Source organism: Mytilus californianus, unplaced genomic scaffold (assembly GCF_021869535.1).
Source record: "Mytilus californianus isolate M0D057914Y unplaced genomic scaffold, xbMytCali1.0.p SCAF_5, whole genome shotgun sequence".
Classification (NCBI taxonomy): domain Eukaryota; kingdom Metazoa; phylum Mollusca; class Bivalvia; order Mytilida; family Mytilidae; genus Mytilus; species Mytilus californianus.
Window position 1 is genome coordinate 93,157,630 of NW_026262701.1, and position 19,649 is coordinate 93,177,278.

Below are 19,649 nucleotides of genomic sequence, written 5' to 3' on the forward strand. Positions count from 1 at the left end.
CAAAATTATTTATTCATATTCATGAGATGCTTTACGTATGTCAAATACACTGACTTGAAATCGAACCCATGATCTACCGCGTTCGAGGCGAGCGCGCTACCACATCAACACAGGGGTGGTTTAAAAAAATTGCCGAAAGTCAGCAAATTTGTAATTAATAAACATGATTGTCAAGTCCCTAAGAATAGTTCATATTAAATATCAATTCGGCTCGAAATTTTCGTGCACTCAATTCGTTATAACAAAATTCAATTGAATCAATTACATTTTCATAAATTTGGAACTCATGCATACATTTATAAGTTTTGTGAAAAATAATTAAATAGACCAATACATCTTTTAAAATTAAAAGTCTTTTAAAAATAAATGTTTATAATTATAACATAATTAAGTGGCCATTTCAATAAACATCATGACTTCAGTACTTGTTTACTAGTAAATAAACGGATATATTTAGATGAAATCATGCATGAATATTGAACAGCTATATAAACGCTACACAAGCGAGATGTTTCAGGATGAAGCGCATTTTTTGTCCCATCATGAAGTAAGTATTTTAAGTTAGAAATAGTAAATGGTAAATTTTAATTTGATTTATTCTTCAATTCACTATTTACCAAAAAATGTACACTTTACATTGAAAAAAAAATATTATAGAGGAATGTACAACGGAAATCCGTGTTTTTGATAAATTTTATAAAATTGAATATGTATATGTAATGAATTTAAAGAATATGTGTTCTTGTATAAATTTGTTTCCAGTTTTTAAACAAATGGAGAGAAAAGTTAATGACTTTGCATTATTTTATCAAAATTATATATTTTTGTATTACAAGGATAAGTTTTGCTCTTGTGTTGACCCTGTCCGTCAGTGTATTCGCAACCTACCAAGTACCAGTAGAGAAGATAACTGTATGGGGTGGTGGAACATCATGGTACTTTAATGGTTATTGTGAATTTGAAGTAACACAGTCACATGGAGAGAACACTATCACAGTAGATATGCTCCTAGATCAACCCACTTCAAACTTACAGGTCAGTATATAACCAACAGTACAGTAGATAAGGTCATAGATAGGCTCATATCAAACTGAAATAATCAATATCAGCGTAAAAAAGCTAAGACCATCAATCAGTATTGTTCATTTTTAGACATAAATGTAATCGTAAAAATTGGAAAAATTTAAACTTAAAATCAACCTATATGTCATAATGGCATATATACATTTCACAACATATATGTTTTGCTAGAATTTTTTTTAACATGAGGCTGTTTAAATTGAACAAGGGAAGGGTTGGGCACCCGTAAACATGTTTAATCCGGCCATACTCTGTATGTGCCTGTCCTGAGTCATGAACCTGTAATTCAGTGGTTGTCGTTTGTGGCATATATTTGTTTTTCGTTTAATTTGTTGTTTTGTACATAAATCTGGATGTTGGTTTTATATACTCCTTTGTTGAAGGTCGTACCGTGTGACATATATTTGCTAACATCTACGTCATTTTGTCTCTGGTGGATAGTTGTCTCATTGGCAATCATCTCATTGTTTTATATAACATTACTTTAACACAAACATTCCTTTTTACGGATTACAGATACAAGAGACATTTGAATAGATTTTAAAAAATAAATTGTTTTCAGTATCTTATTTGTTAATATAGTGTTTCTGGTAAAAACAATAATAAAATCAGACAGTATTTCTAGCAGAATATAGATTCATTTCGTCTTCAAGCCATTGTTCCACTACTAAATTGTCTATTCTTCTTACCAGTACACTTGGTACAATCAAAAACCTGATAATAAATTGTTCAAATAAGGCCTTCGAAAATAGTGGAATTAATTACTTTTGGAGTGTCAAGAACTCGTTGGAAGTACTTGATAAATTACATGCATATATTGGTGATTTTGAATCTGTTCAAAGTTTTGATTTTTCTACCCTATATACCACATTGCCTCACATTCTCATTAAGAAAAAATTCACACACCTAATTAAATGGGCATTTAAAAAGTCAGAATGTGAATATATATGTTCAAACTCTTCTAGGTCATTTTTTAGTAGCAATAAACAAAAAAACTATGTCAATTGGACATGCTTTGATACTATATATGCCCTTGAATTTTTACTAGATAACATTTTTGTTCGCTTTGGAGATTCCGTATATCGTCAGGTTATCGGAATTCCAATGGGGACTAACTGTGCACCACTTATTGCGGACCTTTTTTTGTATTGCTATGAGTTACAATTTATGACAAAAATCAGCAAAGACCCATCGAAACAACATCTGATACACAAATTTAATAATACTTTTAGATATTTGGATGATATTTTGGCTCTCAATAATGACGACTTCAGTATGTATACTAAAGAAATGTATCCTGTTGAACTTACTTTAAATAAAGCTAATACTAACAATGACCGCTGCCCTTTCCTCGATCTTGATATCTATATCATTAATGGAAAGCTTAATACTAAAATATATGATAAGAGAGATGATTTTTCATTTCCTATCGTTAATTATTCATTTTTAGATGGTGACGTTCCCTTGTCACCATCTTACGGTGTTTATATATCTCAACTTGTACGATTCGCTCGTGTATGTAACAATGTTTTAGATTTTAACGAGAGAAATTTATGTATTACTGAAAAATTATTACACCAGGGTTTTCGATATCACAAACTAGTCAAAACATTTACTTAATTTTATCATCGGTATAAGGACATCATTCGTAAATATAGCTCAACAGGCAGACTTCTTATACGTTCAGGTATTTCACATCCAATTTTTTATGGAAATATTCTTTATAAAGCACAAAAATGTCAGTATTCACCTCTGAAGCTAACAAAACCTTTAAATAGACTTATTACGAAGGGATATAGTTACGATACTGTTGTCAGGTCATTAAAGATTGCATATTTTGGCGTTAATATTGATTCACTTATAGGGTCTTTGCATTGGCACTAAACACATTTATTTTAAAACCAGTTGTTGGCATGACACGGGTTATGTTCTTCTCATATATGTTATGATGGTATGATACTAAACCCCTAACGGGAAGGATTGTGCCTGATATTCATATGATGAAGACATAATCTTTCAATCAGTTTAATTGAAGTCTGGAGCTGGCATGTCAGTTAACTGCTAGTAGTCTGTTGTTATTTATGTATTATTGTCATTTTGTTTATTTTCTTTGGTTACATCTTCTGACATCAGACTCGGACTTCTCTTGAACTGAATTTCAATGTGCGTATTGTTATGCGTTTACTTTTCTACATTGGCTAGAGGTATAGGGGGAGGGTTGAGATCTCATAAACATGTTTAACCCCGCCGCATTTTTGCGCCTGTCCCAAGTCAGGAGCCTCTAGCCTTTGTTAGTCTTGTATTATTTTTAATTTTAGTTTCTTGTGTACAATTTGGAGTTTAGTATGGCGTTCATTATCACTGAACTAGTATATATATTTGTTTAGGGGCCAGCTGAAGGACGCCTCCGGGTGCGGGAATTTCTCGCTGCATTGAAGACCTGTTGGTGACCTTCTGCTGTTGTCTGTTTTATGGTCGGGTTGTTGTCTCTTTGACACATTCCCCATTTCCATTCTCAATTTTATCTATGGCAATTGGTACATTACAATATAGGGGTACGCGTGTTACTGTTCAGATGTGTAATCGAGTCATTATTGGACGAGCATTATAGAAATGATAGCGATTTTGTGATATACTATTACCTTATCATTATCAAACTGAGAAACAAAATCCAAATATATATTCATTTTAATTTAAAGAACACAATATTTAAGTGCCGATAAGCTCAACTATACCTAATAAAGTGCGGAACTCTTCTTTGGGTTCATATCGTTTTATATCTTTTTTAGATTTGGAAATTGACCATTGGAAATATTATGAATAATGGACAGCAATATGACCTTTTTAATCAAAACGATTGGCATGCGGGTATACAAAAAGTCGATTTTATTCTACAATACGACGGAACTCAAGAATCATTTCCTACCGGTACATGTAGCAGCAACCTCCCTTCTCCTTCCAATCAAGGAACATCAACGACTACAACCACCACTACGACACCGACGACTACAACTACAACACAACCGACAACAACGACAAAACCGACGTCAACTACGACACAGCCGACAACAACTACGAAACAACCGACGACAACTACGACACAATCGACGACAACTACGTCACAACCGACGACAACTACGACACAATCGACGACAACTACGTCACAATCGACGACAACTACGTCACAACAGCCAACGACATCTTACACTGTACCTGTTGAGAATGATAATACGTGGGGAAGTGGGACGACTTGGTATATGCAGGGATCCTGCACGTTTGACATCCAGAGCCAGTATGGTATAGGAGATATACTGATTGATATGTACTTAGATCAAACGGTATATGTGAATCAGGTGAGTTAAAAGTGTTTTATTTTTTACATTAGAACTTATATTTTACATTTTTCAAGAACTTCAATTTTATTACTTACTTAAAATGTACACGTTTCAATTAGCATGGACATCATTTATACAAATATCATAAACTACCAAATGGTTTAGAATGTTCACCACAGCCATTTTTTCTATACCCATCAATAATGGCGGTGTTGGGTTTATCAAAACGAAATAACAATCCAACAACACATCTAAAAATCATTTAGAGGTCAACATTAGGACCAGAGGCGGATTTAGAGGGGCCCAGGCCCCCCCCCCCATTTTCTGGGGAAAAAATGGTTGATTATATAGGGAATCACTGAAGCATGACCGGAGCGGGTCTCCTCTTAGGCAGTCAGTGGGCCCGCACTTTATGAAAATTTCTGGATCCGCCACTGAGGACCAGACCGGTGTTTTTATTATATCGCATGCTTTATATTATAATTTATTTGTGTTTAAAAAATCTTGCATTATCAATATATTCATTATGGATTTATTGAGAACGCAGAATTTTTTTCACCAAAATCGTTTTATTTGCTGATTTACTGTCGGTGTACGGCATTTTCAGATATTAAAAGACTTGTTATTAAATAAAATGCGAAAGGCTACCTGGAGTGTAAAACCAATAACACAAAGTCTTGCAATTACATACAATGTTATAGACTAATTTGTAAAGATCTGAGGTATATTTCAACCACTGGATTCTTGTAGAAATGCATAAGATTGAAATATTCAGCAGAATCAGTTCTTCAAATAATAGAAGAAATTGTATTGGTCTTTGTGTCAATTTTGTTTCTATTTTATTTTTTTCTCTCAATATTTTGGTTCATTTTTGTCCATCTCTTCACTGTAAGCTAAGTGTACACGCTTTGTTTTTACATACATAAATTGTCTCTAACAAGTTTTCATCTAATAACTCAGTGGTCTAAGTAGTTCATATACTAGTTGGTATGTAATAGAATTGTTACATTTAAACTTTTGAAAATTGATATTGTTTTAATTGACCACATTTAGCTGTTTGTTTGTGACACCAGGTACCGCGTCTGGTGAATTTTTATTGTAAATATTTGAATAAAATGTTATCGAGAGAAAAAGTAGTTCATCTACAGTATCACTAGCTTGTCGACACTCCAATCTTGACTATATTTGTTAGTTTTCCTGCAAAAGGTCAGACTGTAAAACCAAAACGGTGATTCTATAAGGGCACTACCGCTTCCTCCAACAATTCAAACTGGCCGCCTAGATAAAGCCAATAGTACTGAAAGTGGCGTTTAACAACGAAAATCAATAAATCAACCAACCATGTAAATTAATCTAAATAGTAGTCGATTTTCCATCGTCGTCGCCGCCTTAATTTTCAACAACCATGATTAAAAAAAAAAATTCTGTCTTTTAGATTTGGAATGCCGTAAGCTTTGGCCATTCAAATAATTATGATGTATATTATCTACACAATGCACATTCAATATCAAATCAACTTCTTGAAATAGGATTCATTTTAAGATACGAAGGTAGTGAAGCAAGCTTTCCAACAGGAACGTGTGTCAGTGATATTGCATCTTCACAAGACACGACAACGACACCTGCAACAACCACAACAACGACAGCAACAATGACAACAGCAACAACGACGACAACACCAGCATCATCTACAACGACAACATCACCAACCACAACGACAAGTAGTTCTACAAACGTTTCCACGGCACACGATTACGGACGACTAATTGAATACTCCATTTTGTTCTATGAAGCCCAACAATCAGGCAATTTGACATTTAATCGTATAGACTGGCGTGGAGATTCGGCAACTAATGATGTGGGAATCAACGGCGAAGACCTTACAGGAGGCTGGTATGATGGTAAGACACCCGTTGAAAAAAACTTAACCTTGTACCGTTTTTTGTTTCTTCAATAACAATTTCATACAAAAAGTATAAAACCTTAAAAAGCTATGTTAACAAAGAGATATTTCTCGCTACTAAAACCTAACCACAAAGTAACTATTGTTGAGGCTGTTGACGCTGCCACCGGAAACAGCACGCCTCAGTCCTTCCTTAGCGACAAATCGGCTAGACGAAAATGAATTCTTCCTAGCACATTCTTATACACATTAAAACATCCAATGCCGTCAAAAATTGACATGAAGATATTGAAAATTCACCGAAGTCAAAGAAAGAGGGTGTTGGTATGGCTGAGTTGTATTATATGTCTATGTTTTAAGTATGTTTCTTGTATACCTGTCTAGTTGCTTTTGAATTCTCACTGATGTATTCTCCTCTGGATTTGAATCTTCTTTGTTTCTTCAACTACAAAAGTTCCAGTTTCAACTCTATCAAAGGTTTATTTAAACACCTATCATTTTGTGGTATTATCTTTTGATTGTACAACTATCTTCATTTGTCTGTTTGGTCCGGTCGTATTGACCTTTTGATTTCTGTTTGTTTAGATATGGATAAGAATTACCAAAAAGCTTGAACATTGACAACCAATTTGTCCAAAAACAAGACAGTCATTGTATATGCCTCTTATCTGAAGTATCGGTATTGCTTACTTTTTCTTTCTTTTCCAACCAATAATCGTGACTGTGACCATACTAAAATTTATTTTGTTTTCGATTTAAACAATTATAAGAAGTTTTATGTCTTTCAGCTGGAGATGGCGTAAAATTCAACCTTCCAATGTCAGCTTCTGTTACAAACCTTGCAATAGGCTTATTACATTGGAAAGATGCATATATAGACTCTGCTCAATTACAACATATGTATAACTCTATCAAATGGCCGTTGGAATATCTAATAAAATGTTGGAGGTCATCAGACAGAATATATTATGCACAGGTATATATGAACAAACAATCCTCTCTCTCAATCTCAATCCATCCACTAAATAAGTCGTGGTTAGACAGACAAAGTTTTAGAGGGATATAATAATTCAAAAGCCTTTTTGAACGCGACAGATTTGTGTATGTTTGATCAGACCCACATTTGTTTTATAGGTCTCAATGTATATGTATTGTTTAACCTTTAGAAAATTGCTGATTAAGTTTAAACTAAAGTAGCCCCTCAAATACAGCAAAGTACTTCTGGTTTTATTTTAAGTTACGATTGTTCAACTATCTAGATCTTCCCTGGATATGTTATCCTTGAGATATTTAACTATATTCGTTATTTCCAAATTCATTTTAAAATGATTCAAAAATAGGTTGGTGATGGTGACTTAGATCATGCTTATTGGGGACGACCTGAAGAAATGACTATGAATAGACCTGCGTATTATCTTGACGATACCATGTCAGGAGCTGACGTTACTGGGGGAACTGCAGCAGCATTGGCTGTCGGTGCATTGGTATTTAGTGAACTAGGTAAATAAGCATTATTTGTAGTTTATATGTGCGTATAGAAGTAACGGACATTTCGAAATAAGTTTGGTTTTTGCTTCATGACATAACTCTAGTCCTATTGCTATTAACATCACTTGACATCGTTAATTATTTATTTACGTTACTTTCTTATAGACAATATTTAAGAAACGCCCTTACTTATAAGGGCAATATTGAAAAATTACCATGTACTTTTGTTCACATCATATCTTCTTTCCCATGCAATTTCGTTTTAAATATAATGTAAACCGTATATAATTTGTACCACTTTGTACTCTGAGAAAATATAGTTTCGATATGAATCCCAAATTTACTTCAATTATGGCATTTTGGCTTGCCAAACCTAAAGATCTTGAATTTCTCGTGATTTTTACGCCAGAAAGGCCCTTTCAAATTTAAACGCAAAGGACCTTTTTGGCCTCAATTCTTCTTTTTATGATAAAATAATACTATACTATTATTGCTGTTGAACTAGTAGTCATTGCTAATGCTCACTACCATGATAAACTATATATATTTTGATAAATTTTCACTGGTAACAATTTTCAATTCTTAAAGACGAAAAGCTGCCTTGAAATTCAAGCAATTTTGCCCTAGACCTTCTTTTTTAAAAGAAAAGCTGTTTTAACGCTGCATACTCAATATATGTCAATTTGAATTGTTGGAAAAGAATATATATTTTAAAAAAATACTCTATTCTGAACAACACCTGTGATGTACAACTAAATTTATAAACAACAAATAGATTACTATATCATCATCCTTTGCTAGCAGGCACAATAGGCGTAAGGAAACCAGGGAGATACCAAATTTCACCATAAATTAATGGTTCTTCAAAATTTGAGTTTAACTGACAAGATCGAGAAGTGCCCATCACAAACACTAACAGAAAATACCCGAATGTGATACTCCTCATTTGGTACAAGCATTTTTCTTACAAAGATCGTCCCGTATAGATTTATCTTGCGTTTTCTCTTTCTAAATGATATTATTATTTACTTTTTGAATTTGAATTTATTTATTACAGACTCGTCATATGCTGCCACACTTTTGTCAAGTGCTGAGAGTTTGTATTCTTTCGCAAAGGATATTCCAGGTTTATACAACAATGACATCTATGATATTACCCAATTTTATGAGTATGTCTCTGTTTCTTACATTAATAACATCTTAATCTTTCAATGTTTAAATTAAATTTTCATTAAAGTCGTGTTTTGTCTTTTAAACGTGCATGTATTATATTGCCCATTTGTACAATGTTGACCAGATATCTTTGCAATGTACCATTTGTTAAAAAAAATTGTGTGCTAATTATTTTTGTGATACCAGCCTTTTTATTTGAGGTTTCTGAAAGCCATCATCAAACATGTCTATAAATTATGACAATTTTCTGTCGCCTCAATTTGGAGGAAAATAGCTTCGATAAAATGTGCAAATATTATGACTATGAACATGTCTGGTAAAGACTAATATTTTAAAAACAATTCTAGTCTATGCATTCAAAAAGTCCTTTTCTGGCTGTTCCAGATGACAAGAATCACATTTTTTTTCCTTTACAGGTCCCATGAGTATAAGGACGAGATGTGTTCAAGTGCAGTACTGCTGTATATGGCAACCAATAACCCTCAGTACCTAACTGAAGCCGAAGCTTTTTATAACGACTACAACCACGACAGCATTCCATGGGCATTTGACTGGGATGATAAGACGGCGCTTTGTGAAGTATGCAATATATACACATGATATGATAATATCCATTGAAATACATGCATGGATGTCTACACGAAAATACAAGATAACAAAATAAGCAAAGACAAACAAATTTTGATATCATATGCTATTTTATTATTCATTTAGATGTTTTTAGCATTGTTTGTTTTTTTCCCCATTTTAATTGAAATTAATTATAGGTAAACTTAGACAATCGCGCTTTAAATTAAGGCGACAGTAGTTTACGGGTGTTCTAATGGCACACAACGAGTAGGAAGAGACAAATTAAGGTAACTAACAGAAAAATTAGGGAATCGCATTAATTCCAAAAAGTAATGAAACCGAGTACGTCGACAGGATAAGCTCAAAACACTATTTTTTTTTGTTGCTAATTACGTATAGAAGTATATTACTTGCACTATTAAAACTAAATTTGGGATATACGTCACGTAGACACAAGAAACAGAATAAAGACATATATGGGTGAAAAAACAGTGTTCAAGAATAGACAAATGTCTATGCAATTTGTCAAGCGCTAAATAATCCGTATCTTGGAAAGTTGTGAATAAATTAAATCTGCCATCATCACCGAAGAACTGAAATAACTCCAAAATGCCTATGAAGTTATAGCTAAAGATTACCATTGTCTTTGGAATGACAACAAACCTTTTGCAGTGTTAAACTAGTTTTTGTCTTTGCTATCTTTTAAAGGTTCTTCTTTATGATATAACTGGGGATAATATTTACAAAACACGTGTAGAGAATTTCATCACTGCTTGGATGCCATCAGGATCTTTACCGTACACAACCTGTGGAGTAGCATGGAGATTAGAATGGGCATCTCTTAGATATTCTGGTAAATTTTATTGTTTATGAAATTTTGAAAAGAAAATTGAATTTTTACGTGGCTGTGTCTAGAAATATATATCATTATCTATAAATTGTGATAATTTTTACCTGGATATAACATAATATGCAAGATTCTTATGCAAATCATATATTTCATGACACATTTACTACTTTTATGACATCATAATTTATTTATATATTTACTCTTGCTGGAATTATTTTTTACAAACCATACCTTTAACACAAAATTTAGACAGGAGGATAAGAAACACCAGAGATAAAACTGAACGCATTTCTTAAAAACTTAAAACGTGACTAAAGGAATCCACATATCGTAGTTTGAAGTCAGCTCACCTGTTACAAAAATGTTCTGCAGACACTTAAATACTTTTGAAGATTTTTCGATACCTTAAATATATGTTTGAATTACAGCTAATGCAGCATTCATTGCCCTGCTAGCAGCAGATGTAGGGATCGGTGATGCAACAGCATACAAGACATGGGCTATGTCACAGATTCATTACATGGTCGGCGATAATGGTGATGACTTCAGTTTCTTGATTGGCTATGGAACTAGTACTGCTTTTCCAAAGCGCCCGCACCACAGAGGAAGGTATATTAACATTAATTTATAGCAGTGCGAAATATATTGTCCTCGGTGCTTCTCTTTTGAAAAGCAAATTATATTAATGCCGTAACTGTCCATGTTTCGGGGATACAAGTTCAAGCAATTGACATCTGATACTATATTTATGAGTGGCCGTTCATGTCATTTGCGCGATTATATACGCGTATATAATTTTATACGCATATATATACGCGTATATTACCTACATATACGCGTATATTGTTGTTTTAAACGCGTATATTGTCGTTTTATACGGGTTTATTGTTAAAATATACGCGTATATATACATGTTACTGCTGAAAATGATTTTTTTTGTGTAAACGCGTATAATAAATGTAAATTTTTTGTGCTATACGCGTATATAAACGCGTTACTTCTGGGAAGATGTCAAATATTTCAAATCCAATCAAACCTGTCCATGTTACTGCGTTTGGTTTCACAAAGGGGACATAACTGGCATATTAAATTATAATCCTGGGGCGTGTTTTTTTGTTCTGCGGTAGTGAACCAGAAGAGGTCCATTTCTGTTTTTTTTGCATTGGGAAGATCTTCTGGCTCTCTTCTACCTCTTCCTTTTAAATAGGTAGTTTAGACGGCAGAGGCACATAACAAACAAGGCGTCGTTTAGTCTAAATGACATAAATAAATTTATGAATGCAGCTATAATAGAATGTGTGCTGTGTGATAAACGTTTTTATGGCATGGCAGCCTTAGTAGGGATGATAAGTTGGATAAATGTAAGAACTACACGGACAATAACAGTAAGGGGACGACTATTTGGTATTCTGGGGAGGGAAAGGGGCAGGAGGATTTTTTGCAGATTTATTATTCATTTTAATCTATTGCTAATCAGGCCTATTTTTTTTTTAGGTCTTGCTAGGCCACTATATTCATTTTCAAAATCCTCCTGTCTTCCACCCATCGCCCCCCAAAAAAATAAATACTAATTGGTTTTCCCCTTAAATAATCACGAGTTTAAATTGATTGATTGTTGGTTGCTTATTTTTAACGTCCAGTGACAAATACAGGCTCCAGATTTGGGACAAGCACATATCTGTGAGCGCTCAACTCTTCCTTATACTAGGATAGTAGTGTAACAGTACAACATAAGAACAAACTGTAAAAATCCGGCCAGTTGCAGTTAGAATAACTCAAAAGAAACAACTAACATTAAGGCAATAGACACAAAGCACCGAAATAAGAGTATTGGAGTTTAATACTAAAAGTTTGTTCAAAGCCAATTACAACTAACATTGAAATAAATCTTGTTCTCCCAGACTAAAGTATCAGTCAGTACACAACCAAAGAATTTAGTAATAAACAGTATGCAGGGGCGGATTCATAAGGGGCGGGCGTGCGCCCCCTCCCCCACCCCCCCAAAAAAATTTGCAAAGCATGGGTTGTCCTCAGCTTAATAATGAATATTTCGATAATTTTACCTAAAAAAATTCGGAGCTCGGCGAAAATTTAAGTTTGCGCCCCCTCCCTTTAAACCTAAAATCCCGGATCCGCCTCTGGTATAAGAAACGCCATGACCTTGTATGCTTTGTATATGTTACAGGCATTTTCTAAATTTAGGCAATTTGTAAAATGACTGAAATTTTGAAACACAATTCAACAAATTGCCTGTTCAGTTTCGGGCAATTTGTAGGATATCATTGAGATGCATGTGACAATAAGTGGACAAAAACACAACATCTTGCAATGAAAATAACTAATGGTTCGGTAGCCTGAATTGATTTATTCTTCAAAAACCACATGGGAAAGTTTCTATGTCATATGATATGTTCTTTTTAGTGAAACTATGTTAAGTATGAACTCACTCTGTATTTCAGATAGTAAATTTATGATTATGTTGTCAAAATTGCAGAAGGACAAATTGTTCTTTCTTTAGAAGCAAAATTTACAAACGATGTATGTGACTGTCCCAAGTCAGGAGCCTGTAATTCAGTGGTTATCGTTAGTTTATGTGTTACATATTTGTTTCGTTCATTTTTGGTACATAAATTAGGCCGTTAGTTTTCTCGTTTGAATTGTTTTACATTGTCATTTCGGGGCCTTTTATAGCTGACTGTGCGGTGTGTGCTTTGCTCATTGTTGAAGGCCGTACGGTGACCTATAGTTGTTAATTTCTGTGTCATTTGGTCTCATGTGGAGAGTTGTCTCATTGGCAATCATACCACATCTTCTTTTTTATATTTACACAAACAAAAAGGCATATAGACAATGCGCCTTAACAAAACCAAAAGAAAAGAATACCACAGCGCAATAAACACTATGACGGGATGTCCACGTACCGAGCCATGTCAAATGAGCACTGCCAAAAATAGGCTAAACAGTTCGAGTAATAAATTACAAAGGCTAATAAAAGAATACTATAACACGTTATTAAGATGATAAACAAAGTCAGTACCTAGAATTTATACTTCAAGACTATCGTGTATTATTTGTGAAGTTTAGACGGAATATTTATCAACAAGGTCTTGGTTTCTTCCAATGAACCTTTTTTTTAGAAGTATGTGTTTTAGAGCACAACATTAAAAACTAGGATGCCAAGTTTAGAAATAAAAAAAAAGGCAGGTAGTATGGGCCTAGTAATGTGAATTCGGTAATAGTGATTTAAAAGAGTTTTATTAATTATATAATAATGTTTTGGTAACATGGATATGACATTACTAATTGTTCTATGGTCATATACCAAAAGGTGGTAGGGATTCTTCAGATCATGTCCTAGTCAAGAAGTTGTACGGTGATTTTAAACAATTCCTCCCCATATTCAAGTGATGAAATGTTTGACAATGGGTTAACTTCTTCACATATCTTTTGACGTTTGTCTCCAGGTATATTGACATCAACAACATAAATAATTGCATCGACATCGTTTTAACTATCACTACCATCATTATCATTATCTTCAACTCCATATTCTTCTATCAGGTCTTGATAGTATCTGTCATTGGTGGATCCAGCATCTTCAAGTACTTCCTCTATGGACTTTAAGTTGGACATAGCGTTTGTAAGCACACCTTGTATGAACAGCTGATTTGGGCTCCTATTGTGTTCAGTTGAGACTGGATGGTTGTTATATTGAAAGGCGAAGGACTTTAATCTTTCATTTATCCTTGGCAGAAAAACATAATGGAGAACATATAGGTGATAATCATTTGTGATGTCTAATATATTTTTAAGTTCCATATAGAAAAACAAATCATAAAATTCATTTGAAACATCTGTTTTTGTATGGCGTCAGTCGTCCCAAGCCGGAAACAATCATCAACGGTCTCTTTTACTCTCTTCAAAAATCTCTCCCTGTCCCCGTTTCCGCTAAAGTTGGCAGCCATATTCGTTATATGGCATCAGTTGTCAAATACAAACCAGTTTAAAAACGCAGTTTTCATTGGTTAAAACAATAAGACAAACGAATGTTTATTAACGCGTATATTTACGCAAATAACGCGTACATTAACGCGTATATTTACGCAAATAACGCGTATATTAACGCAAATAACGCGTATATTAACGCGTATATTTACGCAAATAACGCGTATATTAACGCGTATATGATAAATAAATTGGAATAAGGTATAAACGTGTTTTTTCTAACAATATACGCGTATAAAACCACAATATACGCGTATATGACAGCCATATACGCGTTAAAAACCACAATATACGCGTATATGTAGGTAATATACGCGTATATATACGCGTATAAAATTATATACGCGTATATAATCGCGCAAATGACATGAACGGCCACTCATATATATTGGCAGACATATTTTTTTACACTAAATAAAAGTAATCAAAAGCATTTTGAATTGCTGGTATAATCCCTTAGGATTATACGAGAATGCAGTTTCCTCAGAGATGAAACTGTTATTAGATTACTTAGGTTCCAAAAGCAGCCAAATACGAAGTCATCAACAATACCAGATTTATAATTCAATACGACAGACGCGCGTTTCGTGTACATAATCTAATCAGTGGCTATCAAAACAAAACATTGGGAAGGGCAAATCAGTTACGAAGTTGAAGAACATTGAAAACTAAAATTTCCCAAAAGTTGTGCAAAATCTTGCAAAGGTAATCTATGCCTGGTGGTAGAAAAACCTTAGTGTTTCAAACAATATATGAATAATAAATGTACAAAAAAAATACTGCATCAAAGACATTTCATGTTAGCACAGGAGTGTTGAGTGCTCGACTGGTAATGCCCTCATAGACTTATAGCATATTGAACTAGTTCAGTTTGATAAATCCAACTTTTACCCAGAAAGCACTGCCTTTTGATTCTTAGAAGAGATAAAAATGTATCGATGCTAGCTTGGTAGAAAGAAAATCAAAATATCAAAATACTCTGCCTAAACCCCGACCGATAACAAATTTTGTGAATCGTAACTGAAATCATGCATACTATGAGCAAAATAGACAAACCTGGAGCTAAAGTTTGGGCAGTTGTATGTGTTAAATTCAGGTGACAGTAGGACTGATTGATGTTCGAATCTAGTAAATCGATTAGCAAGAAAAAAATTGAGGTAACAAACAGAATTGAGGGAATCGCGTGAAACTCCTTAATAAGCTAGACCGTGTGCCTCGACAGGACAAGCGTCTCCTGCTATGCATATATTAACCGCCATGCAAATTTTATATAGGAAACTGGCTGTCAAAGAAATAATGTTTGTAATGAAGTTTTAAAAAAACTCCTACACCAACATATAAATGGCCAATAGGATACAAAACCATTAGATGGCAAAACAACTTTTTAACTAGTGAATGTTAATTTCTAAATTTTTACGTTTCTGTTTATTGTTTTGTTGTGGATGCTGTTTATTTCCTGTAAGCTTTTATTATTGAATTGTTTAATATCTAAACTCCTATATCAATCTTGATATACCCGATAAAAGTGTCTAAAATGGCAAAACGAGCCAATTTTTATGTACTATCAAAAGCTATTATGTTAATTATGTTAAAGGGGCATTAGCTGTCAAAGTCGTGTTCATCGATTTGATTCAAATTCTCATATTTGATTTATAACATACTAAAACGTATAGCCAAATTCTAAAAAGTCTACATAAACAATTAACGATGCATGGACTCGATAATATATATCAGCAATTCTTGTGTATTTTAGTCAAGACGCCATCTAATTAACCATCGAGGTGACCTCCGAAGACTGCTGACGGTCATATTACCCGATATAAACATAACTATAGATATATATATAGATATAGAAAGATATCGAACCCGTGCAATTGAATTTTTCTAGGTCTGTTTGATTTCATATTATAGGTTACACAAATATGTTAATCATTGGTTTTACCTGTATAAGAATGAGTTTTTGTGGACTGAGTCAGTCAACCGAATGGTTTACCCTTGTTTCACTTTCAATGTTGACATTCTTTTCCTTTTAATATCTTAACACCCCTATAGTTCATCCGTAACCCATCTTTAGCTGAGGGGTTAAATAGAAGGTCACATGAATACGGATTTGATGAGGTCGAATTATTCACTTGCAAGTGAGTAATTCATCAGCGATGTTTCTTAGAGATTATTTTGACAAAATTGAAAGAAACTGGCTGCTAAAAGCGAATTATTATTTCACTATTTCACTTTCATTAATGAATTGAACAAAACAAAATAAAGTTTTACTTTTTTTTATATCTCGTAGCTCAATGCCCCTTACAAACATTTAAAAATAATATAATACAAGAATCAAAATATCCATATTTTCCTAATAATTCAAAATAAAACGAACGTTGATAATTCAAAATACTGTGATAAGGTCTAAATGGGAAACTAAAATGAATAAAATCAGATGTTTATATTGCGTTTAAACATCTCCAGATAATGAATCATACAGTAAGAGTTTTAAAATGTTTAAATGGTATAACATATGAATGCAGTTTACACAGTTAAAAAAAGTTAAAAAAAAAAAAAAAAGAAAAGAAATGACGAGGAAACAGTTGGATCTTGTGAATTCCTAACGAAATAAACTCATCATGAACACCAGGATTAAAATTTTGTACGCTAGATGCGCGTTTCGTCTACAAAAGACTGGTCAGTGACGCTCTAAACAAAAACGTTAGATTGATTAGACTTAAAGTTTCGACAGGATAAGCATCTGCAGTTATTTTCGAGCAAACTGAACATCTCCTTACATGAGTTAGGCTTGTGCAAAAAATCCTCGATATGACGTTAGAATATCTTCTGGTTTTTTTTAGGACTTTTTTGTCGTCTCGTTTTGATAGAAAGATAGATAAATAGATGACATTTGTTTTTTTTCATTAGTACCTGTGACTACTCTCCTGCCACCTGTGACTGGGGTACATATTGGAGTTCAGGTCCTAACGCACACACTCTTTATGGGGCACTTGTCGGAGGTCCTCAGGATCTGGACGATACCTACATTGATGATAGAAATAACCACAAGACAAATGAGGTGGCCTGTGACTACAATGCTGGATTCCAATCCGCAGTTGCAGGTAGGAATGCATAAAAGTCGAGGGTTTTAAAGTGTACAAGCTTTCATAATTGATGACATTTGCTTTGATGTACTAGTATTAGTTTTTGAGTTATCATAAACATTTTGTCCGAAGTCATGAATTGAAATCAATTAGTTCGGTTCAAATATGAAAAAATAAATGACAAAAATACCGAACTCCAAGGAAAATTCAAAACGAAAAGTCCTTTATCAAATTGCAAAAGCAAAAGCTCAAACACATAAAACGAATGGAAAACAACTGTCATATTCCTGACTTGGTACCGGCATTTCCTTATGTAGAAAATGGATTAAACCTGGTTTTATAGCTAGGTAACTTTACAACCTCTCACAGACGCATAGAATTCAATTATATTGACAACAAATGTGTGAGTAAAGCAAACAGACGTAATAGGTAAAAATGTCAAAAATTGGGGTACAGCAGTCAACATTGTATTATAATCTTAATATCTATAAAAACAAATAACTATTTCAACAAAGAAAAACAAAATGGCATATAGACACTCTACAGACAAAGTACTTAAGCGAAAATACAAGAATACAAAAATGACCATAGTGCAATAACACAATGGCGGGATGTATAAATACCGAGCTACGCCAAAAGGATATTACCAAAAATTGACTAAACAGTTATATTCAAGTTTTTAGGACGTCAATTCAACATGTTTACTACAAAAAGAGTGTATCGATTATGAAATAATTATTCTTAATGCAAGTATTTATTTTTCATACTTTTCATTTATCAAAGCAGCATCGTGAATATAATAGTTGGTAAATACATTTGCTAGAGTCCTTGAATTATACTGGGCATACTGCGTAGGCACCGATCCATTTATACTTTGGATGATTCTTTAGATAATCTGTTTCAAAGTTTGTGAAGACATATTGTTCTGACTTAAGAGGACTTTGTTTGGTCTTGTTATTTTGATACTTCGTCCACTTGTTCTATGATGTAACTGTAAATACAAATACACTCCCATTTCTGTTGAAAAAAAAATGTTCACTCACGTGACTTCGCTATATAATGGTTGGCGGTTTTGTCATTGCCGTTCAAATCTATGAAATGAAAGAATCAATAATCAGAAAAATGGCTGATACAGGTTCACGAAAGTTAGACTCGTAATATTAATGATAATTTAAACCAAAATGTATATCTTAATTTAATTATTTTTTACAGGTTTGCTTCACTTTGCCTTGAACGGAAACTTGCCTGCTTCTCCTACACCTAGTTGCTAATTGTGAGAACCGACGAAAACTTCTACAAACTTAATATCTAGAGATATAGTGATGTTTATATCTAATGTTGTACTTGATTTATAATCTTGCACGCTATATTTTTTTCTGTACAATTGTTTCCGATATTTGTCAAGTCACAAAGATGTATCTTGATATAACTCGTTTGTCCAGCTGTTACTATTTTTCAATAAATGATTTACATGTTTAGTATAAAGAGTTATTCTGACAAATTTTAAAATATTACAAGTATAGTTTCTGTGTAATTGCTTGTTTAATTTACTATCAAATTTATATTCAGTCGTTGTTCAAAACAATTCACCCAATGATCTTTTATTCAGTGGAAGTGTTAATTAAGAAGGAAAGTACAAAATGTAATTGGGAGATTCTGTTTATACTGAAACTGGTTCGGTCCCGCTGTGACTGTTTTATATGTTATTTTCAGTACATAAAATTATGTAATAATTTAAATGTAATGTGACAAATATATGTTGTTGTCCCCGCAGATAAAGCCCCAAACAACAACGTTTATGTGTGTCCATCACATTACATAAACTGCTTGATGAATCAGGTATTGACAATTCATTTGAAAACTCAACATTCACCCCCACGACACTTACCAAGGAGGAAATCATTAATAATCATAGGCATGTTCTAAGTTCCTTTGGAATTTCGACCAAATATGAAGAACTGGATCTTCCTTCACTGTATTAGATACCTTAACTACATAAGTGTCCTTGCAAACAACGTTATATTGATGGGGTCTTCCAAGTGCTCCACGAAACCTCTTTCTAAATTGTTAGCATAAATTTTATCAACAATCAAAGCCGCTCTTCAAAGTTATTGTGAAACTACCTATTCTAGAGGTGGCGTGAATTAGATGTGGATACT

At 33.5% G+C, this 19,649-nt stretch overlaps 1 protein-coding gene across 1 annotated transcript; it reads left to right on the forward strand.

Moving 5' to 3' along the window:
- Window positions 1-477: 477 nt before the first annotated feature.
- Window positions 478-18,966, forward strand: LOC127700224 (endoglucanase A-like). Its single transcript, XM_052203645.1, has 12 exons — window positions 478-547; window positions 837-1,035; window positions 3,870-4,433; window positions 5,851-6,316; window positions 7,107-7,294; window positions 7,659-7,818; window positions 8,864-8,975; window positions 9,396-9,558; window positions 10,258-10,402; window positions 10,828-11,008; window positions 17,315-17,508; window positions 18,703-18,966. Exons 1-12 carry the CDS (start codon window positions 519-521, stop codon window positions 18,759-18,761), a joined length of 2,460 nt encoding a protein of 819 aa, XP_052059605.1. The 5' UTR covers window positions 478-518; the 3' UTR covers window positions 18,762-18,966.
- The last annotated feature ends 683 nt before the right edge of the window (window positions 18,967-19,649 follow it).

Excerpts from the sequence above, each read along its gene's own strand:
- LOC127700224 (XM_052203645.1), top strand. The coding sequence starts at position 519 with ATGAAGCGCATTTTTTGTCCCATCATGAA. Across the intron at positions 7,295-7,658 it reads ACAGAATATATTATGCACAG|GTTGGTGATGGTGACTTAGA; the intron begins GTATATATGAAC and ends ATTCAAAAATAG. Across the intron at positions 11,009-17,314 it reads CGCCCGCACCACAGAGGAAG|TACCTGTGACTACTCTCCTG; the intron begins GTATATTAACAT and ends TTTTTTCATTAG.